The sequence below is a fragment of the Sarcophilus harrisii genome, chromosome 6 (assembly GCF_902635505.1).
Source record: "Sarcophilus harrisii chromosome 6, mSarHar1.11, whole genome shotgun sequence".
In the NCBI taxonomy this organism is placed as follows: domain Eukaryota; kingdom Metazoa; phylum Chordata; class Mammalia; order Dasyuromorphia; family Dasyuridae; genus Sarcophilus; species Sarcophilus harrisii.
The window spans coordinates 231,696,026-231,719,568 of NC_045431.1; the positions used below are offsets into that span (position 1 = coordinate 231,696,026).

Sequence of the window (23,543 nt, forward strand, 5' to 3'; positions counted from 1 at the left end):
CAGAGAGAAGAAGTGTCTCCCGAAGGGAGAGAGAAGGGAGGGTATTCAGAAGAGAGTGATGGACAACATGGCAGGCTGCAGAAAAGTCACAATCCAAGAAAAGGCCCTCTTCCAATCCAAAGCCCACTTATTGAGCACCTGTTATATTCGAGACATTGTGCTGATCTCCCAGTGATATAAAAACAAAACAAAAATAGTCTCTGGACTCAAAGGACTTGAATTCTACTGGAAGGAGACAGCTTGTAAACGCAATTTATAACCCATGATGAGTGAGAGGACGGAGCAACCTTGGGAAGTGTAAGTGGAAATCAGAGGTTTTTATTGAGAGGGACAGGACGGCTTATTCAGTAAAAGGAGGAGAGAGAAAGTCAGAAATGAGAGGAATGTAAAACAAAAGGTCAATGGGAATTTTTAAAAGCAGAGAGAGCTGGGCTGGAAGGCGGGATTTCTGGGCTGTAGCACTGATTCCTCTAACCAGCTGCACGGGCACAGGCTCCTTCCCTTCTTCGGGAGCTGTAAGGGGCTCAGCCACCTCCCACCACTGTGGGAAGTGCGGGCCTGGGAGGGGGCCCCTGAGTCACCCGCCAGAGTAAGGCCTGCGGAGACGGCCGGGGGGCTCGCGTACCTCTGCCAACCACACCTGAGCACCCGCTGGCCGGGATGGGGCAGCCAGGGCGCTCCCTGATCCCTCCCGGCAATGTCTGCTTCTATTTGGCCCCCCAGAGGGGCGCAGAAAACGGCTTCCGGTCAAGTGACTCCCTCATTGCAAACGTTTCTCTTTGGGAAGCTTTTTCTTGGCTGATGCTGACAATGGGCCCTGGGCTTCCTTGCACCTCATTCCCCCTCACACTGGGCCTCATTTTCCTAAAAGGTCATCTCCAAGTCCTTTCCAGCTCTGACACTCTGGGTTCTAACAGCCCTTCTGATTGACATCCTGGGTTCTAAGATTCCTGCTATCTCTGATGTTCTAGGTTCTAAGAGCCCTCCTAGTTCTCACATTCTAGGTTCTAAGGCCCTTCCCAGTTCTGATATTGTAGGTTCTAAGCCCCCCCCAGCTCTGACATCCTGTATTCCAAAGTCCCTCCTCATTCTGACCTTCTGCATTCTAAGTTCTGAAGTTCTTTCCAGCTACAAGTGCCAGATAGTTTTACACCAGAGCAGGGGAAGGGGCAGGGGACAGAAAGGGCGGGAGCTGAGGGAAAGGAGGGGGCCTTTCCCTGACTCTGCCACCCACTGGTGGGAGGGCAGGGGCGGGGCCCGGTCAGACAAACCTGGCAGTGCTCCCTGCCCACAGGCCCCTCCTCCCCAGGTGCCGGGCTAGGCGGCTGCCCTGGGTTACGGGCTGGTGCTGCCTTCTGGTGGTGAGATGCTCATACTGCCCGCTGGCTTTCATTGGTGAGTCTCTACTAAGGAAGTTCAGGCAGCCCAAAGTGCCCCCAGAGGGGCCGAGGGGCCGGGGCCGCCATCGTGGGCCTGGTCTCCTTCAGAGGCTAGAAAGGTCTCCTTTCTTCACCTCTGAGGCTGACCCAACTTAACCCTGAAATCCAGTGTCAAAGGGTTTGGGGGGATGCAGAGAGGTATTTGGGGGTCATCAAGTCCAGCTAAAACCGAGTCCTCCCCAAGGAGTGACTTAGGGGCCCAGAGCCACAGCGGGGGGCATTCTCCTCCAGGCCCTCCAACCCCAAAGTCGTGGGTCTTTCCATTCCCCACAAAGCTTCTCACTCCTTGGAGGGCTAAGAATGGCGGAAACAAACAAGCAGCAAAAAAGAAAAAGAAAAAAGAAAAAAAAAAGGAAAAAAACTTTAAAAAAAAGATGCTGCATCCTGGGAAAAGAGTAAAACCAAAATGTGAGTCCACCTAGAATGAGCCCGTGCACCCCCTGGGGAGCCCTGAGCTCTCGGCTCCGTTAGAATGGAACCCACCCCCCACCCCACCCCCCCCCCCCCCCCCCCCCCGATGGTCTTGCTTATATTTCTAACCACCGCCCAGAGCCAAAAAAAGCCCCTGCTAAATAAGTGCTCCATCGGGCCTGCCCTTCAGCCTCACTGGGAATGACCGCGGGGGGTAGGGGTGGGGGGGGGGGAGACAGCCATTCATTTCAGTTTTGCCCCAAACACACAAACAGCCTGTGAGGATGTTCTCATTTACACTCCGAATGGGAAGCCTTTTGCTAGACTGAGGAACAGGATTTCATTGGCCCCAAAGCACTAAACAGCAAGGCCAGCCAGGGCCGGCCTGAACTTGGGCCAGGAGCACAGAACTCTCCTGGGGACGGGAGGGAGCAGTCTTCTCCCAGAGTGCTGTGGGGCAGGCCAAGGGTCACTGCCCCTTAACAGTCAGAGCCTTCCCCCAGACCCCATCTGGGAAGAGGATAGAAACCAGTGTCCCAGGAGTCCTGAGCACCGGGAAAGAAAGGTGAGGTCGCCCTAGGCGGGAAGTCCTGGCTCTGAATTATCTGAGGAGAGCATGTTCTCTCTCCCCCCCCCCCCCCCACAGCTGCCGGCAGGGAGGGGGGAGAAGCCCTGCCCATCCTCTGGGACAGCGAAGGGAGAGGCTGCCTGTGCCCCAGCAGCAGCTCCAAAGAGAGCACAAGAGAGCAAGCCACAGAGAGCAGGTGGGAGCAAGCTGCAGAGAGCACAAGAGAGCAAGCTGCAGAGAGAGCATGGATGGGAGCAAGCTGCAGGAGAGCAGATGGGGAAGGCGAGAGAAAGGAAAGCTGGAGAGAAAGAGAGCAAGCTGCAGAGAGCAAAGAGAGCGCCAGAGAGGGAGTAGGAGGGAGGCTTTGCAGGAGGGAGATGGGGGAGCGCAGAGAGCAAAGAGAGCAAGCTGAGAGAGGGGGGGAGCAAGCTGCAGAGGCACAAGAGAGCAAGCTGAGGAGCAAAGAGAGCAAGCCAGAGAGCACAAGAGAAAAGTCAGAGAGCAAAAAGAGAAGCTCAGAAAAGGGATAAGCAAGGCAGAGAGCCAAAAGACAAGCCAGAGAGCAAAGAGAGGCGCAGAACACGAGAGCGTCGAGAGGCATGGATGGGCAAGCCAGGAGACAGATGGGAGCAAGTTGCAGAGGGAACGAGAGCGCTGCAGAGAGCGGGGGGAGAAGCGCAGAGACAAAGAGAGCAAGCTGCAGAGAGACAAGAGAGGGGTTGGGGAGAAGCCAGAGAAGATGGGGAGCGCTGCAGAGAGCAAGAGAGCAAGCTGCAGAGAGCACAAGAGAGCAAGCTGCAGAGAGCACAAGAGAGCAAGCTGCAGAGAGCACAAGAGAGCAAGCTGCAGAGAGAGCATGGATGGGAGCAAGCTGCAGGAGAGCAGATGGGAGCAAGTTGCAGAGAGCACAAGAGAGCAAGCTGTAGAGAGCGGGTGAGAGCAAGCTGCAGAGAGCACAAGAGAGCAAGCTGCAGAGAGCACAAGAGAGCAAGCTGCAGAGAGCACAAGAAAGCAAGCTGCAGAGAGCACAAGAGAGCAAGCTGCAGGAGAGCAGATGGAGCAAGCTGCAGAGAGAGAGCAGATGAGAGCAAGCTGCAGAGAGAGCGCACATTCCAACTCACCCTTGAATGGCCTACTTTTCCTAAGCAAAAATCCCAATATTTAAACAGAACTTAGTACAGTACCTAGAAAGCTCTTTATCAGGTTGTTTATTAATAATCTTGTTTATATTTACTAATAAATGCATCTTTCTTTATTCATTTCTTCCATCCTTTTTTCATCCCTTCCCTCCCTCCTTTCCTTCCTTCCTTCCATCCCTTTCTTCTCTCCTCCCTCCTTTCCTTCCCTCTCTTTTTTCCTCCTTTTCTCTCCTTTCCTCCATCCTTCCTTTTCCTTCCTTCCTCATTCTTTCCTTCATTTCTTCTTCCTTGAGTAGAAATCTGCCTCGGATTCTTCCTTGCTCTGTGATCCTGGCCAAGTCACTTACCCTCTTCATTACTTCATTAATTCCCCAGAGAAGGAAATGGCAAACTTCTTTTATCTTTGCCCCCAAAGGCCTATGGGTAGCGTTGGTATACCGCAGCTGACAGGGTCCCACACAATTTCACAACAACAAACGCCTATTGAAATAGAATTGTAATTTTAAAAAGTGTTCAATGATACCGGGCGGCTACAGATGGTGTAGCCGCGCCCACTGGCATCCTGTTGAAAGTACTAAAGGCATCTGATGATAGTAATCAATTAGCATTTATTAAATGCCTACTGTATGCCAGGCACTGAGGATCCAAACAAAAGGCAAAAACCATCTCTGTCATTGAGGAGCTACTGAGAGAGACAGCATGACTTCTGGTTAGCTTGGAGCCCCCTTATTTTACAGAGGAGCACACAGAGGGTCAGAGAGGACCAAGGACTTTCCTCTGTCACAGGGGCTGATTTTTGAACTCAGATCCTCCCACTCCGGAACTAGGACTCTTGCCACTATATCAATCCAATGTTTTAAATGAAAATTAAAGACTGAAATGACACAGACAACAGATCACGTTAGAAGCGAGTGCAAAATTAATTGGCAGGTTCATCTCATTAACACATAGAGTTCTAATAAACGACGGATGATTAATATGGAACAAGAGCTGAATAATAATAGCCAAGAATAAAAGCTGGCGTTCCTGTATCGTCTTCAGGTTTGCAGAGCACAAGCACTTTACAGGGACCAACTCGTTTAATCTTCACAGCAACTGTGGCAGGAAGATGCTCCTGGGATTCCCATTCTCGGGAAACTGAGGCTGAGAAAGTAACTTGACCAGAGTCACCTCACTGGCCAATGTCTTGGGCTGGATTTGAACTCAGCTCTTCCCGCCTCCAGATCCACAGCGACATCTGGCTACTCACAAGCCTATTAGCTACTCTAGGAAAATTTGTTGTGTTCTCCAGCCTCCAGTCCTTTGCTCTCCCACATTTCCTGTGCTGCTTGAAATGCCCTCCCCTTCAAGCCCTGGCTCCGTCATGAAAGATGAAGATCAGTGTCAAAGAAGGAAAAAACCAAAATGTTGTAAAAAGCTCCGAGTGGGCAGTTTTTCTAATGTCTCATTAATCCTAACCAAGTACTTTTAGCTTAGAGCCGGGGTTGGCAGGGCCCCAGTCCAGCCCCCCTCCCCCCTCCCTTTGCATGGTGTTTTCCATTTTTTGATAAAGAATCCATTAAAATAACCCTCCCTGCAAAACCAGGCCCATCCCTGCCTGACTCTGCTGGCAGAAAGTAGAGACCGTTTAGGGTGGTTTGGGGCTCTGCCAGAGTACCAGCTTATCTCCCCTTGCCCTGTGTTCTGGCTATCTGGGTATACCTCTGTCTACCCCTAATTAGATGCTAAACCCCCGAAAGGGGGGAAAACTGAGTTTTAACCACCTAGACAAGGGCAAGAGCGTCAGACCTAGTGTCCAGAGCACCCAAATTAAAACCTAGCCTCCCCTTCCTAGTTGTGGAACCCCGGACATGTGCCTTGACTCTGTCTCACCTGCAAAGTGAGGGTATTTGTAGCACCAGGGTTGTTATGGGAATAGATATAATTCGCCTAGCACATAGTAGGTGCTTTTTCTTTCCTTCCACTTAAAAAGCTAGTGGCCCAGCAGCAGCATTCTAAATTGATTTTTGTGATAAGTCATCAAAGAGATCAGTCCTCCAATATTGGAGATATGACTATAAAGTAACAAGATTTTGCGAATTTATATAATTTTATTTAAAGTCGGAGAAAGAATCTCATACTTTTTAAAGAGCTTTTTATTGAGAAATATTAAGAAATATTTCACTTATAAAGAATATCATGTTTTCTTATCATCCAGATTAAATAAGGTTTTACTGATCACAATGTAGGAAACGTTGCTATGTGACCTAACTTTGGACCTAACTATTAACTACTAACTTTTTGACCTAACTACTAAAAAAATCCCAAAACATCATTAGTTTACTACGTATTTGTAGATGAAGGTCAAATGAGTCTTAGCCTAGTTTTGCTATTTATAATTGCCTTCAAATTTTCCACCAGTAATAATGAATAAATTTTTGGAAGCCTTCAAATCGAATCAAAACAAATCCATAAAATGGTCAAAAACATTCATCGTTATTCAATAAATGAATGGGGAAAAAAGAATGAAATGGCTTCAATAATGGAAATTCCATGCACTGTAGCAAGAAAATAGAATGTCCCCTTTACTGATATATTACTCAGCCAGCTTTCTGTGCATTAAGGTTGCCCCCTCTGTCCCTCCCATGGCTGAATTTCCCTGTTCTCAGCTCAGACATTAAATATTCTAAGGTCTCTCCCAATTCTGACATTCCCGGTTCTAAGGACCCTCCCGACTCTGACATTCCAGGTTCTAATGTCCCTCCCAGCTGTGATATTCCAGGTTCTAAGGACCCTCCCAGCTCTGACATTCTGGGTTCTAAGGACCCTCCCAGCTCTGACATTCTGGGTTCTAAGGACCCTCCCAGCTCTGACATTCCAGGTTCTAATGTCCCTCCCAGCTCTGATATTCCAGGTTCTAAGGACTCTCCCAGCTCTGACATTCCAGGTTCTAATGTCCCTCCCAGCTCTGATATTCCAGGTTCTAATGTCCCTCCCAGCTCTGATATTCCAGGTTCTAAGGACTCTCCCAGCTCTGACATTCTGGGTTCTCAAGTCCCTCCCAGCTTAGGCATTCTCTGATCCCTTCCAGCACTGAAACTATGTTCTCAGGTCCATTTCAGCTGTGACAGCGTCTGAAGGCTGCTTCTAGGTTTGACATAAATATGCTTTGTAAATCTTAAAAAGACTAAAGTGTAAGCCCACTGGTTTCCACCTTGCTTTAAAGAAACAAAAACAAAAACAAAAAAAAACAAAAAAAAGGGAAAGGTCAGACCAGCGTCCTTTGAAGTTGTAGCATAGCTGGGATTCCATGATCCTATGAAGATAAGACTCCCAGAAATTGTTTCTGACGACCCAGCACTTTCAGCCACTTTTACCTCTCTCCTTAGAGACTTGAGAATATTCCTAGGTCATCGATCCAGATCCACGCTGTCAACAAAGCTCATTAGATCAATTAATTTTTACTAACGTACCAGCAAAGGCACAAATGACCCAAATAATCCAAATGTATTTTCCTCAACTCCTCACTCACCCCCCATGTCTAATTGCCAAGTCCTACTGATCCTACGGAGATATCTCTTGTCTATATTCCCTTCCCTACTTAAAATCAGTCAAGTCATCCATCCCCTCCAAGCCTGATTGCCTCAAGGCTCTCTCTCTTACTCCATCCAATCTCTCTTCCACTCAGCTATCAAAACAATCTTCCTAAAGTGCAGCCTGACCCAACCCCGGTCTCTCTCTACTCAGCAAACTCCCGTGACTCCTATATTGTCCCCAAAATCAAATAACAAATCGTCCATTCGGCTTTTAAAGCCCTTCTTGACCTGCCTTCTTCCGTTCTCCACAGGTTTCTTAAACTTTCCTTCCTCCTTTTCTTCACAGGCTTCTTAAACTTTCCTTCCTCCTTCTCCACCAGGGAGGCTACAGGTCAGTAACAATGGTCTCTTTACTCATCAGAACAAAACTGTCCCCAAACCCAGGCATTTTCTAGGGCTGTCTGCTCCCCAGCCTGGGACTCTCCCTCTTCACCTCTGCATCCAGATTTACTTTTGTAGTTCAATCATTTCTGCCTCTTTGTGACCTCATTTGGGGTTGTTTTGTTAATTCTTTCTCCAGCTCATTTTACAGATGAGAAAACTGAGGCAAACAGGATTAAGTGACTTGCCCAGGATCACACGACTAGGGAGTGTCTGAGGCCGGATTTGACTCCAGGTTTCCCTTGCTTCCCTACAAATCCCAGCTAAAATCATTCTTCTACAAGAAGCCTTTCTCAGTTCTCCCGAATGTTAGCATCTTCCCTCTGAGATTCTTTCTAATTTATCCTGTCCATCTCTAATATGCATGTGATTGTTTGAATAGTATTTCCCTCATTAACTCCTTGCAGGGAGGCGGGTTTCTTGCCTTTCTTTGCGTCTCCAGGGCTCAGCCCTGCATCTGGCACACAGTAGGGACTTAATAAATGCTTATGGAGTGACTAAGGGACTTTCTAAGGCAGGGTAAGATTTTTAAGCACTTTTGGATCCCTTTACCAGTCTGGGGAAGCGCACCGACCTCTTCCCGGAATAATTTATTTTAAATGCATTAAATAAATAGAAGAAAACCCTAACTTTTGGTTCAAGATTAGTAAAAATAAAGATTTTTTTCACAACACCCCAGGTTAAGAACCCCTGTACTAGGGCACATCCCACCTCCTTCTTTGCCCAAATCGTTAGTGATTGAAAAATTACAACTCCCAGGCTGTAGGGGGGATGTTTTGGAGTAGAAATATGATCCCCCCTAAAACCCAGACATTTTCCATTTTTAGAAGGGCCGTTGGCCCTGGATGTGAGGACTTGGAGGGAGATCTGCTTCTAAAGCACGAGACACAGTGAATTAAGAAAAGCAGCAGGGGTATCGCTAAAGTCGAGCTCTGAATTCGAATCCTCCACTGTCTTCTGGCGATGCTTTCTTCTAGAATGTTCCAGAATATAAATACTCTCTAACTGTACCGAGAGTTGTGAGATGGGATCTTCCTCGATCTCCCGAGTTTGCTAAGAACGGCGCTGGGCTTTTGGGTCAGTTTCCCAAGCCCCGGCCCCTTCCTAGGAGCCCCCCAGGCGCGCCTGCCTCCCCAGCGTCCTTGAGAGCCCTTCCCGGGCCGCGGGCCGCGGGGTCCCTTCCCCGCCGTGCATGCTCCGGACCTGGGAGGGGGGAGGGGAGAACGCTGGCTTTTCCCCGTCTGCTCAGACACCGGGCTGAAGGCCCCGGGGGCTGTGGGCGCGGGGAGCGCGAGGGAGGGGCAGGGCGTGGGGGAGGGGGGAGCTGCCGCAGGCTGGCTCCCCCGGGCCCGGAGCAGGAAGCGGCCTCCCCTCGGCGCGGCCTCCCCTTGGCGCGGCCCCAGGGCGGGGCGGCGGCAGGTACAGGTCGGTGCGGGGCGCGCGGGCTGGCAGCCGGACCCGGCAGGTGAGGGCCTCGGGGCAGCGGCGGGCCGGGCCGCAGGGGGCGGCAAAGGCGGGGGAGGGGACTCGGGGGGCGGCCGGAGGGGGGGAGCGAGAGGGGGGGAGGGGGGCCCGAGCGCCCCCGCCCCCCGGAGAACCCAGCCACCGCTCGGGCTAGCGGGAGAGCGAGGGCTCAGCTCGGGGACACGGGGAAGGGATGAGGGCAGCTCCGGGCCCGGCCCACGGGGCGATGGGGAACGCGCGGGGACGCACGCGGCGGGACGCCCCCGCGCCGGGTCTCTTTAAGAAGCTCCAGCGCGCTGGCCCTTTAAAGCGGGAGCGGGAGGGGGAGGGGCGAGCAGGAAGTATGTCCCGGAGCGGCGGTCGGGCTGGAACCGGCACGAGGCGGACGCCGAGCCGGCCGGGGCTGCCCCCGCTCTCCCGGCCCAGCCCCGGACTTCCCAGCAGGCGGAGCTCTCCCGGACCCCCTCCCTCCCCCGGCCAGCCTCGCCGGCGACCCCCTGGTGACCCCGGGCGGGTCCCCGCCCCGCCCCCACCCCCGACCCCGGGCCCTGGGAAATGAAAGGGCCGGAAGCCCGCGGCGGGCGGCGGGCGGCGGGCTCCTGACGCTCTCGGGGCCCGCGGAGCGGCGCTGTTCCCGCTCCGCTCCCTTTGTGGCGGCCGGCGCTGCCCCTCCCCGCTGCCGGTCCTCCGGTTGTAGCGGCGGGGGCCGTTGCTTCCGGCCCGGAACGTTCCCCTTGGGCCTGCAGACGTTGGGCGGCTCGGGGTTGCCAGCGCTGCGTCGGCTTCGCCCCTGCCCGTGCTGACGCGCCACGGTCCGGGCTCCCGTCGGCTCCGACCGCCGGAAGCGCCACGGCGGCCCCTCACGGGTCAGCGTCTCGAGGGCCGTGGGAGGACCCCGGTTGGGTGTCGCGAGGCCCCTTCACGCCGAGGCCCCTTCACGCCGAGGCCCCTTCACGCCGAGGCCCCTTCACGCCGAGGCCCCTTCACGCCGAGGCCCCTTCACGCCGAGGCCTTGTGCAGGTCCCGGCGGCGCCAGGGCCGCGCCCTCCGTTCTTAGGCCCCCGTTCTGACGTTCTGCCGTCGGAGCGCTCTTTGCCCGGAACCTCCGGGTCCCGCGCTCCCGGACCCAGGGCTCGCCTTCCCGGCGAGCTCCCTCGGTGACCTCCCCTCCCCCCTTTACCATGAACAGGACCCCCCTGAAGCGCTCCCGGATCCTGAGCATGGCGCTGTCCGGGGCCTCGGGGGCGCCCGCCGAGGGGGCGCCGGGGCCGGAGAAGCCGTTCTTGCTGAGGGCGGCGCGCATCGCCCTGGTGGTGACGCTCTACTGGGTGATCTCCATCTCCATGGTCTTCCTGAACAAGTACCTGCTGGACAGCCCCTCGCTGCGCCTGGACGCGCCGCTCTTCGTCACCTTCTACCAGTGCCTGGTCACGGCCCTGCTGTGCAAGGCCCTCAGCCTGCTGGCCGCCTGCCGGCCCGGCGCCGTGCGCTTCCCGGCCGTGCGCGCCGACCTGAAGGCCTCCCGCAGCGTCCTGCCGCTGTCGCTGGTCTTCATCGGCATGATCACCTTCAACAACCTCTGCCTCAAGTACGTGGGCGTGGCCTTCTACCACGTGGGCCGCTCCCTCACCACCGTCTTCAACGTGCTGCTCTCCTACCTGCTGCTCAAGCAGACCACCTCCTTCTCGGCCCTGCTCTCGTGCGGCGTCATCATCGGTGAGTGGGGGGCGGGGGGGGGGGGGGGGGGGGGGGGGGGGGGGCGGCAGTCTGACCTCTGACCTCTGACCTTTACCGCCCGGGCATGGACGGTCCCTTGCTTTCTCAGAATCAGCGCCACGTGCCTAGGACGTCGAAGACGGGGTTTGGGGAAAAATAGAAAACAAAACTGCTTCCCTCGGTTTACCCGTCTGTAAAATGGCCCGAAGCCAAGGTTCCTCCCAGCTCGGTGGTCTCATGGGCATAATTGGAACCGCCCTGAGCCTCCTTGTCCCAGCAGAACTTGGCCAACCCCGGGGCGCGATGCTGATGATGGGACTTATAACGCGACGTCGCCGCTCACGCCCTCGTAGTCATCTTTGTACCTATCACAAGGACAGCGCGGGCTTCCTGTGACTTGGCAGTTAAAAAAATAAGGGTGGTCCTGCCTTCAGCCCCAGGAAACACTCGGGCGCAGGGCCAGCAAAGGCCTCGGAGGCATCCGGCCCCACCTGCGCAGACTCTGAAGTGCCACGTAAATGCCAGCTGCTGTTCACATATGTATCCCTGTGTATGCACAGAGAGATGGAGATGCATCTTTCTATGTTAGCGTCTGCACGGCGGACACACGATAGACACCCGGACCGTTGGGGAGAAAGAGGCTATAACCGCCAGAGTCAGGCCTTGTGTAGCAGACGGCTCCGGGGACCTTCATGGCGTTTCTTGGCCCATTCGGCCCCAGCACTCATGCGGTGGAAGAGGCTGGACTCTATTATGGTCAGCAAACCCAGGTTCAGATTCTGTGCCTGGATTCTTACTTTGCTTAATCTCTGGGCCTCCCTTTGAATCCAAAAAATGGGGATAACTTTTTAGCTTCCTGCTCCGAGGCGATATCAAATAATTACTGTGGCCCAAGGGCGGCCCGGAGGCCGAGACTCGAGGAAAGGAGCCGATTCTGCGGGAGCTTCGTGGGGAAGGAAGCAGGGCATAGATCAGTGTTTGAGGCCTCCCCTCAGTGACTCAGCTTTGTGAGCGTTAATGCCCCGGGCCCGGAAAAGGGGGGTCCAGATCTGGCCTCACACTTCCTGGCTGTGTGACTCTAGACACTCAGCTTTTCTGACCGTTGGGCCAAAGTTCCCTTTTGATGTCCTGACCCAGTTTCCCCATTGTCCTATTTACTCTGCCTCAGGTTATAACCTTTCCCTCTTAATGTTTGATGAGAGAAAGGTCTGCCTCAGTTTCTCTGCCCCAAAACCCCAGGCTATAATCATTCCCTCTTAAATGGTTGAGAAGATAAAGGTTTTATATCTTTGGGTTATAGACTTTCCTTGGGAAGGTTTGACAGGGTAAAGGTTTGCGCATTTTAGATGTCATTAGAATATCAGTAACCTCCCTCCATTGGGTCATCCTGGGGGCCTCCCCCCACATTAGGTTACCCCCATCCAGGTACCCCCCCATTATGTCATTGTTCTTGTTATCGTATAAAAAGCTTCCCTCTGATACTTAATGGCTGGACTCTTTGAGAGGATAGTCTCATCCAGGCCTGGGACCAAGATCCATTGGTCCCAGTATCTCTCTCCATTTAATAAACTATTGAATTGATCTCTAATCCTGTCTTGCTCAGTTTCTCCAGCATTACACAACCTCACTTTACTCCTCTGTAAAATGGGGACAGCATCTACTTTCCAAGATTGTTGTGAGGATGAAATGAGATATTTGTAAAGCATTTTTTAGACCTTCAAGCTCTATGGAAATGCTAGCTGGGATTATTGTGATTGTTACTGTCAGTAATAAATCATCATAAAAATAAATCCAAACGAGAAAAGATCCTGCAGCTGCAGAGTTGACTTAGTTATGTCCGTGCCGTCTCTACTGATAAAATGCAGCTTCTCGAGGTCAGGGACTATGTCCCACTTGCTTCTGTATGTCCGGGACCTGGCACACAGTTGATGCTTAATAGATGCTTGCGTGGGCCTGTCCCTGTTTTTGTTTTCCTAGCTGCAAAATGAGGGAAGTGATTGGGCTTTTATAGAATCATAGAGTTTAGAGCAGGAAATCATCTTTTAAATCATCTATCCCAACACTGTAATTCCACAGATAATGAAGGTTAAGGTCATAGGTGTATTCGGTAAAAGAGGCTTGAACCTGGATCTTCTGGAGTGTTCTTTCTAAGAATAATGACAAGGGTAGATATACACCATTTTAAAGTTTGGAAAGTGCATCACATAGATTTTTCTCCTTTGATAGGTGCTCTTCTTATTCCCATTTTACAGATGAATAAACTGAGGCAGGTAGAGACAAGCGGTGGTGGGATTTGAACTCTGCCCTTCCAGATGCTTTCTTCTTGATTCCTGCAGGGGATGATGTTCCCGTGGTCTAACATTCATTTCCACTTCTTTTCTCTCCCTCTCCTCTGGCTGCAGGTGGTTTCTGGCTGGGCGTGGACCAGGAGGGAGAAGAGGGCACCCTGTCGTGGGTGGGCACCCTGTTCGGGGTGCTGGCCAGCCTCTGCGTCTCCCTCAATGCCATCTACACCAAGAAGGTGCTGCCGGCGGTGGATGGCAGCATCTGGCGGCTGACCTTCTATAACAACGTCAATGCTTGCATCCTCTTCCTCCCCCTGCTGCTGCTGTTTGGGGAGCTGCAGACCGTGGCCGTCTTCGACAAGCTGGACAGCGCCTACTTCTGGGGCATGATGACCCTGGGCGGGCTCTTTGGCTTTGCCATCGGCTATGTGACGGGCCTGCAGATCAAGTTCACCAGTCCCCTGACCCACAACGTGTCCGGCACAGCCAAAGCCTGCGCTCAGACGGTCCTGGCTGTCCTGTACTTCGAGGAGACCAAAAGCTTCCTCTGGTGGACCAGCAACCTGATGGTGCTGGGTGGCTCCTCGGCCTACACCTGGGTGAAGGGGCTGGAGATGAAGAAGGCCCAGGAGGAGCTGGCCCCCAGGGAGGGCGAGAAGGGCGAGATGGGCGTGTGAGCCTGCCCTGGGCAGAGGGCAGGAAGAGTCCTACCCAGGGGTGGAGAGCACAGGATATGGTGGGGGGCGGAGCCTAGGTGGGAGCTGGAGTCCCGGAGAGCAGGGGCCACGGGGAAGGAAGCTGGGAGGCGGTCGGTGGCCTCCTGGGCCCAGGAGCTCCTGTCTCATCATCCTCGTTTCTCTAGTGTTTTACAGTTTACAGCATCCTCTCCTCACAACTGCTTGTACAGTTGTACTTGTATTATTATTTCCATTTTACAGACAAAGAAACTGAGATTCAGGAGCGGCGATAGCCAATAAATAGTAAAACTGGCATCCAAGCCCAGGTTTTCCCAGAATTTTTCTCACTACTGCCTGAAAAGAGGCATCAGTCTCTGTAAGATTTAGCCAAAGACTGCTGTGTGAGTGTCTTCTGGCCCCTCTCCCATCTCTGGAGAGACGGGAGACCTTGGAGGAGGGGTCTCCTATGAGAGGACAGAAGAAATGAATTGTCCTTGCTATATTACCCAAGCCAGAAGGATGGGCCCCTCCCTTGTGCTCTCTTCTCCCATGGAGGATGCTCTATCAGAAGCTATTATGGCTGTTGTAAAGGTCCTTATTGATCCCTGGGAGCCACTAAAGTCAGGAGTGGGAGGCAAGTGTGAATGTGCCAGAAACAGCCTTCTTCCCCCCCCCCCCCCCCCCATCTACCCACCTCTTTGAAAGCAGGTACTAAAGTTGCTGTTGCCGTATCTCCAAGAAAAGCGTGACCTTGGCCCAAATGGAGAAAAATGGACAATCTGTCCCTAGCAGGGGACAAGCACTCCAGCCCAGATGAAAGCCCTCCAGCTGCTCCCTCTGCTCCCAGCCACAGCCCCCAATGATCTGTCTCTGAGGTGATGGGGCCTCCTGTTACTGTGACCCGGGGGCAGCCCGCTGCCCCACAAACCTTTCACCTTGGTCGGTGGTTCACTTATTTTCTGGACTGGGCTTTGATGGGGGAGGCTCTCCATGTGAAAAAAGTGTTTGACCTTACACGACCATTCTCATCCTCACTCCACCCTAAAATTGGGAGATTCAAATGATGCCTTCAGTGTTCCTAGCAGGCCAGGAAAAATGTGACTTCTTTCTTACTGCTGCTTATGCCCTATTCCCAAATGGGGGCTATAGGGCATCTTATTCCCATCTGTCCCCTGGGAGTGAAGAGGCCTTGGAGGTCACTGCAGAGTTTTCTGTCAGCCCATCCTCTTCCTCCACATGCTAAATATTGGGTAGACTGATGTTGTGATTTATAAAAGGCCATATGTAAGGGGCATAGTCTTCTCAATCTTGGAAACAATGTTGGAAAAGGGTAAAAGATCTGCCATGTATAGGTGCTTAATAAATACTTGTTGATTGATTACATTACAGTTTGCAAAGCACTTTCTTCACCTACATTAGTGATCATCACAATGCTTTGTATACAATAGGTGCTTAATAAATGCACCGTGAATCATGAAAGGGTTATCTGAGGTAGCTGACCCAAGTCCTGAAGACCGGAGATCATACAGCTAATAAGAGGCTGGGCTGAGAATCCAACTCTTCTGACTTCAAGTTCAATTCACTTGGTGCTAGCCTATCTTCATTTTGTGCAGAAGGGAAAAAAGAATCTAGGTTCTCTCCACTGCTTCGTATCTTTTGTTGAGGTTTAGCGGGAGGAGGTGCAGTGTAGTATAGTTTTTCTGGAGGCAACAGGAACAAAGAATAAAATATGGAAAGGTATTCATTGTTCATGGTTGGGCCGTACCCACATAATAGTTATATTTTTAGAGCTAAAAAAGATTTTAGAGGGTAACTAATCCAACCTCCCTGATTATATGTGTGAAGAAAGGTCCATAGACCTTACCCAAATCTGCACAGGAAGTGAATGGCAAATCCAAAATCTGCACCCAAGCCCAGTGGTTCTACATCAGGTACTTTTCCCTCAGCAACACCCTAATGATACTACCTAAACTGACTTACCATTTTGGTTCTATACCAATCATACTGCTAGTGAGTTACTTTATAGAACTAGGAAAAACAACAAAATTCATTTGTAGAAATTGAAGATCTAGAACAGCAACCCCCAAAAAGAAGGAAAAATAGGAGTGAAGGGGACAGGGTATTATCCATTTCATGAGGCATAAATCATTCAAGAAGAGAAAAACAGCAGTGGGAGAAACTAGGTAGGATCCCAGAAGTGAACACAGCCAACCTACCAGCATCCCACACATTATAGTGTCTGAAAAGTCTCCATGCGTTATTAAATTTTAAAATGTTTAACTTAAAAACACCCCAAGACTGGGAGAATAAAGGCAGTAAGCCAGAAGAGCTCTCCCGACATTCCCCTCAAACAACTTAAAATAACTCCTCTGTGTGACCCTGGGCAAGTCACTTAATCCCAATTGCCTCAGCAAAAATAAATAAATAAAATAACTCCTCAGATGGAATTTTGGAGCAACAAAACAGAAAAGGTCAGCATGAGACTTTTTTCAGCCTAAGACAGCTTAGGGGGACCTGGCCTGGGACACACTCAGCATTCCAAGTGGGGCCTTGGAAGTGACCCAGCAGCAGCAGCAGCAGCTCTCAGCTCAGAGATGGTTAGGGAGTTGGACAATTACTCAGAAAAAAGATTTCGAGGGATTTCTGGGATGGGTGCAGCTGGGGCTGATTGTCCACTCTTGCCCATAAACGGTCCCGGGTTGCAATTCTAGGGTAGAGAGGAGCACTTATGGTCGGTCACAAGGGAACAGAGTTTTAGAGAGGAGCACTGGCTCCTGGGGCTTCAGGAGAGCAGGGCCTGGTCACGTTCCAGAGCCAAGGGAGCACGAGGGCTTGAAGCTGCCCAAGATCCAGGGAATGACCCTCCAGTGTAAACATGAGGAGGGCAGTGAGCACTCCTCTCCAGATCACTCAGCCTTAGAAACAGCCCCCCAGAACTAGCTCTGAAAACAGCAACCCCCGAAAGTCAGAAGCTCAAGAAGGTGAGCAACAATGAACTTTAATATGAAGTTCGATAATAAAAAGAAATGGGCTGAGAAAATGAATAAACAAAAAACTTGACCATAAAAAGCTGCTACCAAGACATAAACTCAAAAGACAATACTGTGAAAACTACAACCAAAGTCTCAAAAGAAAAAATGGTAATTGGACACAAGCCCCACAAGAATTCCCAGACAAGTGAAAGACAAGTGCCTCAGTTTCTTCATCAATAAAATGTGGTGTGGAAAGAAATGGCAAACCACGCCGGTCGCTTTGCCAAGAAAATCCCGAATGGGGCCACAAAAAGTGGAACATGACTAAACAGCAATAGGATCCCAAGTGTCAAGATCCTTTTCACTTGGGCTTTTTTTTAAATTTGCTATTTTTTTTAGTAAATTTTTTCTTTTTCAATTTCAAGTTTCAAAATCTCTCCCTCTCACAATTCTCCCACCCAGTGAGAGGGCAGGAAATATTATGTCAATTATATAATATTTTATCAATTATATGACTCACACTTTTCAAAAATGTTCTTTCTTAATATGAATTTAGTGAATAAACAGGAAAATGCAAAGAACAACAAAGATCATTAATGCAATCATGAGCATCTGTAACATACATTTTCTTTTAAAATATGAACATTAAATTTAATATAGCATTACCCTGTTAGCATATCTTTATAATGTTTTGTTTTCTTCTCTGTATTTTTCTTAAAGTTCCTTCCTTCCTCCCTCCCTCTCTTCCTCCTTCTCTTCCTTCTTTCTTTTCTTTCTTCCTTCTTTCTTCCCTCCTTCTTTACTTCCTTTCTCCTTCCTTTCTTTCCTCCTTCATTCTTTCATTCCTTTCTTCCTTCCTCTCTCCTTTCTCCCTCTCTTGTTCCTTTCCTCCTTCTTTCTCTCCTTCCTTCCTTCCTTCTATACCTCCTTCTACCCTTCCTTTCTTTTTCTTTGTTTTTACATCTCTATTACTTCCCACTAAAAGCCCTCCAAATAAAACCCTCACATAACAGATAAGCATAGTTGAGCAAAATAAACCCGTTCTATAATTCCCGCCAAGAACTTTCTTTTCCAAATTGTATTCACATTTATTTTTTCACTTTTAGTTGCTCTCAGAAAACTAGAAGACCTCAATCAGGACTTTAGTGGCAATTTGTATAAGCGGAGTGCCATTCCTTCCTTTAATCTGGGTGTTTGGTTTTGGTTTTAGCTTAGTAGTGGGAAAAAATGAAATGACTGAGGAAAAACAAAGGTTCAATCTTCTGAGAATATGGATTTATTAAGCAACAATTGCCTAACAAAGCAGGACTAAGTCTCCTCAGCTTAGGGCTGGACCCCAAACACGATAGACTTTTATACACTAAAAATAATTAATCAAATAAGGCCAATTAGTTAAAAGGAAATGATAATACTACAAGTCTAATTTCTAATTAGAGGAAAGATTATTAGGGACTTTCCAAATCAAGAAGGGGAGAGTGAATAGATATAATTCCCTGAAAACAGAAATGGAAGTGTCCCACTCCCCCATCCCCATGTATCTATGAACAATCAAAGAAAGTGGGAAACAGTAACTGATTGATTAATATGGGACCAGTTTCCAGGTAAGACATATGGGTTGTTTGAAATGGGCAATTGTTAGAAATTTCCTTGCATCAGTTTTTCAACCTGACTGGATATCTGATCAACATAACCTAGATTTTTATTTAGGGATCTGGAAGCAGCAGGTGGTCCCGCTCCCAGACGTTCAGGGCTAGGTTCAAACAATGCAATAAGGTCTTCTCCCAATTCCCACAATTGAATAAAGTTTTTTTCCCCACAAGACAGAAGTTGGACCAGATTCCCAATTGAATAAGAAGGGAACTGAGCCAAAGCCACCATTGAGTCACAAGATAGAAGTCAGTGTGGTCCACTTGATGCTCACAATTAACCAGTTAATGTTCTAACTCCTTCAGTTTTTTGGTTTTTGTTTGTGGAAGAGAATATTGTACAGTGGAAAGAATACAGAATATGAAGTTAAAGATCCTGGGTTCAAATCTTGATTCTGCTACTTACTAGCTGGATAATGAGCCATTTCCGACTCTCTGAGCTTCAACTTCCACATCTGTAAGAGGGGGGATGGAGGTGGAAGTGGGACTGTTGTGCAGTGTTATCTCTAAGGTTTTTTTCTTGCTCTCCATCAATGATCCGAGCTTTTCCACTATTCATAAAGCATCAAAACGTTAGATATTATAAGATCTTGATAGATTTGGATGTTTTCCTTTCTTCTAAAGGACAGTCAAAAGAAAGAAAAGTATTGTGAGTAGTAATCAACATAACCATCCGATTTAAACACAGGTTGGTTGAATTTTTTATTGTGTTTAAAAAAGGTCCAAGATAACTTTGCTTCTACCTTTCCCCTTCTACCCTCTCCCCCCCCCCCCCCCAGAATGGGCAGGGCAGGAAAAGCTAGGAACCATGTGTGCTGCTGGATATTAAAGTTTGTCTTTTTCCCACAAACTGACACGGAGCAAAACAAGCAGAACCAGGAACACATTGCACATAATAACAGCCAGAAGGTACAATGATCAGCTATGAAAGACTCAGTTCTTCTCAGCGGTTCAGTGATCCAAAGCAATCTCAATAGACTTTGGCCAGACAATGCCATCTGCATCCAGAAAAAGAACTGAGGAGACTGAATGTAAATCAGCACACACTATGTTCACTTCTTTTTTCTGTTTTATTTTCCTCTCTCATGGTTTTTCCCTTTTGCTCTGATTTTTCTCTCCCAACATTATTCATAAAGCAATGGGTATTAAAAATAAATAAATTGAATTCCTCAAAAAAAAGTTTGTCTTTGTACCATACTTAGCTTAAAGCAGCCTTTTGATTAACTCTAGCACAGTGCTTGACACCTCGTAGGCCCTTAATAAATTAATGTTCATATATTGCATTTAACATATATTTTAACATATATTGGATTACTTGCCATCTAGGGGAGAAGGTGGAGGGAAGAAGGGGAAAATTTGGAACGCAAGGTTTTGTAAGGGTCAATGTTGGAAAATTATCCATACACATGTTTTGAAAATAAAAAGCTTTAATAAAAAAATTAAAAATTAATTAATTAATGTTGATTGACTGACTGTTAGTAATGCTTAATCCTAAGGAGAAAGAAAATCCACTTTCCCTATGACAGAGAAGCAGAAAATTCTCACAGCCCCTGTGATTTCTTTTAGTATGGCTTGTCCACCTACCCATCTCCTTCATAGATGGCCATGGTCATAGGATAACAAAGAAAGCTTTCATTTCAAAGAAGGATACAGGCTATATTTTAAGAGAAAGCATAGCCAAGAGCTTTCAAAAGCCATTTAGGATTGTAAGATCTTAGATCTGCAGCTGGAGGAAGACCTCAAAGGCCTTCTAGGTCAATACCTTCCTTTTTCAGAGGAAGTAACTGTAGTCCAGGAAAGAGAGATGCCATCCTCAGGGTCAGAAAGCACTGGAATTTATCATTGTCATAATAGCAAATCATTTCTGTAGTACTTTCAGGTGTGTAAAGAGTGTTCCCCACAACTATTCTAGAAGGTTGGCGGTCAAATCTGTTAGTCAATAAGCATTTCTTAAGTGTTTGCTATGTTCCAGGTACAGTGCTGAATGCTGGGGATGCAAAGAAAGGTAAGAGACAATCCCTGCCCCCAAGAAATTCACAGTAGAATGAGGGGGGAAAAACAGGTAAATAAAATTGTACAAACAAACCATACATAGGACAAACAGGAAATAATAATTCAAGAGGAGGAACTGGAATTAAGAGGGAGTAAGAAAGACTTTCCACTTGTAGAAGGTGGGATTTTAGCTTGAAGAAGTCATTCTGCAGTGCAATACCTCTAACATTGCTGTTTATGAGCCCCCACTAGTGTGCTTCCCATTAATAATATGCAATTGTTATCATTGTTGTTGTTCCTTCATTTTCAAAGAGGACCAGTGATGATATGGGATCACATCTTGATTTGCACTTAAATTGAATTTAAGTGAGGCAGAATTGTACAAAATTTCAAAAGTTCCTTCCTGAGTGATCAAGGAGCAGCGGGAGGACAAAGTCAAGGATGCTTGGTGATGGTCCAGGATGCACTGGATGTTTCACTTTCTTGTCTTTAATGTCTGACCGAGCTCTAAGCCCTCCACAGGACGCTCTGCCTTAGTGGCCATTGGAATAAATTTTTCTTCTGCCCATTCTGCAGAAAGAAGTCTTCATGTGTCCTAACTCACCAACAGGTTTGAGGTCTATCAGTTCCCCTCAGCCTGGTCTAGCCCATCTGCCAAGAGAGTTTTACCAGGGAGCACTTCTTCTTGGAACCCCAGGGGAGAGGTGGGTGAGCAGCCCTGAAAAGAGCTCGGCAAGACCTCGTGCCAGTCTTTTCAACAGTGAGATGATTCAGGCCAGTTCCAAAGGAGATGAAGTGATGGAGAGAGCCGTCCACATCCAGAGAGTTCCCTGATCTGTAAAAGCGGGGGTTGGGTCATTGGGACGCTGAGGGATCTTCCAGTTCCAGATCTATAATCTATGACCTAGTTAGCAAGAATAATTCATGAAGAAGCTACCCCATGACCTACTTCCTCCAACCCACTTCTCCCTGGCCTGGCCCTGCCCCACTTTCTCCCCACCCTTCCCTCGGTCTCCTCCCCCTAGGGCAGCAACCCAAGCCTCTTACCCACCGGGCTTGCATCCCTAGGTTCAAGTTCTCTTCCCCAATCTTCCCTCTTTCCCCCATCCTTGCCCAACTAAAATTGTCTTGGGCAGCTGACATGGGCAGCTGCCTGCCGCTTGCCCCAGGCTTACCCAGCAAGTGCAGACTTGAAGAAGCAGATTTGGCCAAGGGAGAAGAGTTGTCAAAAAAGGGAAATTGTACCAGGAGGGGAGTGAGGGGGAGATGGGATGAGGCCATTTAGGAGAGCATCCACCCAGGGATAGAGAGGAGGTCCTGGCTGAGAGAGGAAAGAAATCATGGCTTCCCATCAAGCCAACACAAAAAGCAAAGAGAAAGCCAGATTGGACCTAATTCCTCTTGAAGGGTTTCCACGACCACCCTGAGAGAGGTTAAAGAATTTTTTAAAAACCCATAGCAAGTGTTTCGAACCCGAGCTGGCCAGCCCAGCTGACTTCTGAACAGGTTCCTGGAATCAGACTGAAAAAAAGGCCAAATTTCCAAATTTAGGAAGAGCCATTTGCTCATGTCCGTTCATGACTGTTTGATGGCCTCTTGTGTGTTGATTATGGGAAGCCCTATGTGATGCCAGAATAAACCCTTCCTTCCTTAGTGACTTGAAGCCACTTTTTAAAGCCAATTTTAGCCCCTCCAAACCACTTGTGAGTCAGGCAACGTGAACCGTCAAATCCTGGCAAGCCCATCGCCGGGGACTAGGTGGCCCTGGCCGGGAGCAGAAGCTGACTGGTAATTCCACAGCCCCGTGGCCCTCTGGCCAATTTAGCTGGTGAGAAGTCATAAATCTGCCATACTTTATTCAGGTTTTGTTCTGGCTCGTTTGGATGTGGACCTATCACCCAGCTCCGTACTTTAAGATAGAAAGGCCAAAAGAGTAGGGTTGCTTTTAAAAGCAGGAACTCCTTCACAATAAAGGGGGATCGGAAGATGACTCGGGGGATCCCCGGAAGCTCTTGACCATTTGCTCAGGAGATTCCCTTGGTCCTTTAGGAGCATTTGACCAAAACTGGTCAACAGACAGTCTAGTCTGAGAATAATCGACTTCAAGACGTACAGATGCTCCAACTTTTGTACCTGGGGGGGAAAAAAAGACCAGATCCATGGTTATAAAGGCAGAACTCAATGGTCACCTTGGGAGAAATTGGGGGAACCTCAAGCTGGGGAAGAGAGCATGTAAAATTCTTCCCTCCCTGAAAAAAAAAACAAACATTGCAATCTTTCTCAGTAGAGAAATGAAATATACAAATTTTTGTCCAAACTTTTTTCAAAAGACCCATGTTTAATCTCAGTTAAGAATGTGGAGTTTAGGTTGTTTAAAAAATGTTCCCTTCCATGGAAATGCCTTTTTTTCCCCCTCTTTTTTTTTCCTTTTTTAAAATTATATTTTATTTTTACAACTATATGTAAGGATAGTTTTCAACATTCATTTTTGTAAGTTTTTGAGTTTCACATTTTTTTTCACTCTCTCTCCCTTAATTCCCCTTTCCCAAGACAACAGGAGATTTGATATAGGTTAACATATTTCATGGAAATGTTTCTTGTCTTTTCTGTGATTCTGCCTTCTGTCTGTTCAGTAAATAGATGTTTAGTCCTTAAACAGAAATGAAGCTGGTTTTAAAGTTTTGTCTCAGGAAGAAAAAAAAATTGTGACATGAAGAACATAGGAAAAAAATGTGGGTTTACAACTTGAAATTTCAAAGTTAAGCTCTGTCTTGTGCTTAAAAATGGCCTTGATTCATAAAAAAAAAAAAAATTATGAATTTTATTATTATCCAGAGAATTTTCATTCAATGATTAAAAATGCATTAGGTGTTATCAAGAGATATATGTATACTTTAATAGCTGCTATTATGTATGTGCATGGATATTTCTGCATGTATAACATATTTACATTCTGTATATAATTCATTTTACTATTGACTGTGGCGTTTCTACTAAAATCAGAGAAGAATTGACATTTTCATATCTATTAAACTTGGAAATACACAGCATTATTACTCCCAAGGTACTGTATATGAAAGATCTTTGCGTGTGTGTGTGTGTGTGTGTGTGTGTACATATTCCTTCAAAGTAGCTCTAAAATATGATCATCACTTAATACTGGTTTTTAAATAACCCACCATAAGATGAATTTTAATATTATTTTCTTATTCACGCAAAAATATCAATGCCTGTTTAAATTAAAAGTGGTTCCAATGTTTAAAAAAACGGCTGTTGCA

At 48.3% G+C, this 23,543-nt stretch overlaps 1 protein-coding gene across 2 annotated transcripts; it reads left to right on the forward strand.

Annotated features, from left to right (window-relative positions):
- The first annotated feature begins 8,856 nt into the window (after nucleotides 1-8,856).
- Nucleotides 8,857-15,038, forward strand: SLC35C1 (solute carrier family 35 member C1). Of its 2 annotated transcripts, XM_031941380.1 has the most exons (3): nucleotides 8,857-8,978; nucleotides 10,167-10,693; nucleotides 13,096-15,038. In XM_031941380.1, the coding sequence occupies exons 2-3, from the start codon at nucleotides 10,198-10,200 to the stop codon at nucleotides 13,653-13,655; spliced, it is 1,056 nt and encodes a 351-aa protein (XP_031797240.1). In that variant the 5' UTR covers nucleotides 8,857-8,978; nucleotides 10,167-10,197; the 3' UTR covers nucleotides 13,656-15,038. The 2 variants fall into 2 exon arrangements, with proteins under 2 accessions (XP_031797240.1, XP_003773761.2); XM_003773713.4 differs by lacking the exon at nucleotides 8,857-8,978 and having other exon boundaries at nucleotides 9,301-10,693.
- Nucleotides 15,039-23,543: the final 8,505 nt, after the last annotated feature.

Bases quoted from the DNA above. Each gene is read 5' to 3' on its own strand.
- SLC35C1 (XM_003773713.4), top strand. From the start codon at position 10,159: ATGAACAGGACCCCCCTGAAGCGCTCCCGGATCCTGAGCATGGCGCTG. The intron at 10,694-13,095 runs GTGAGTGGGGGG...CTCTGGCTGCAG, and splicing joins CTCGTGCGGCGTCATCATCG to GTGGTTTCTGGCTGGGCGTG.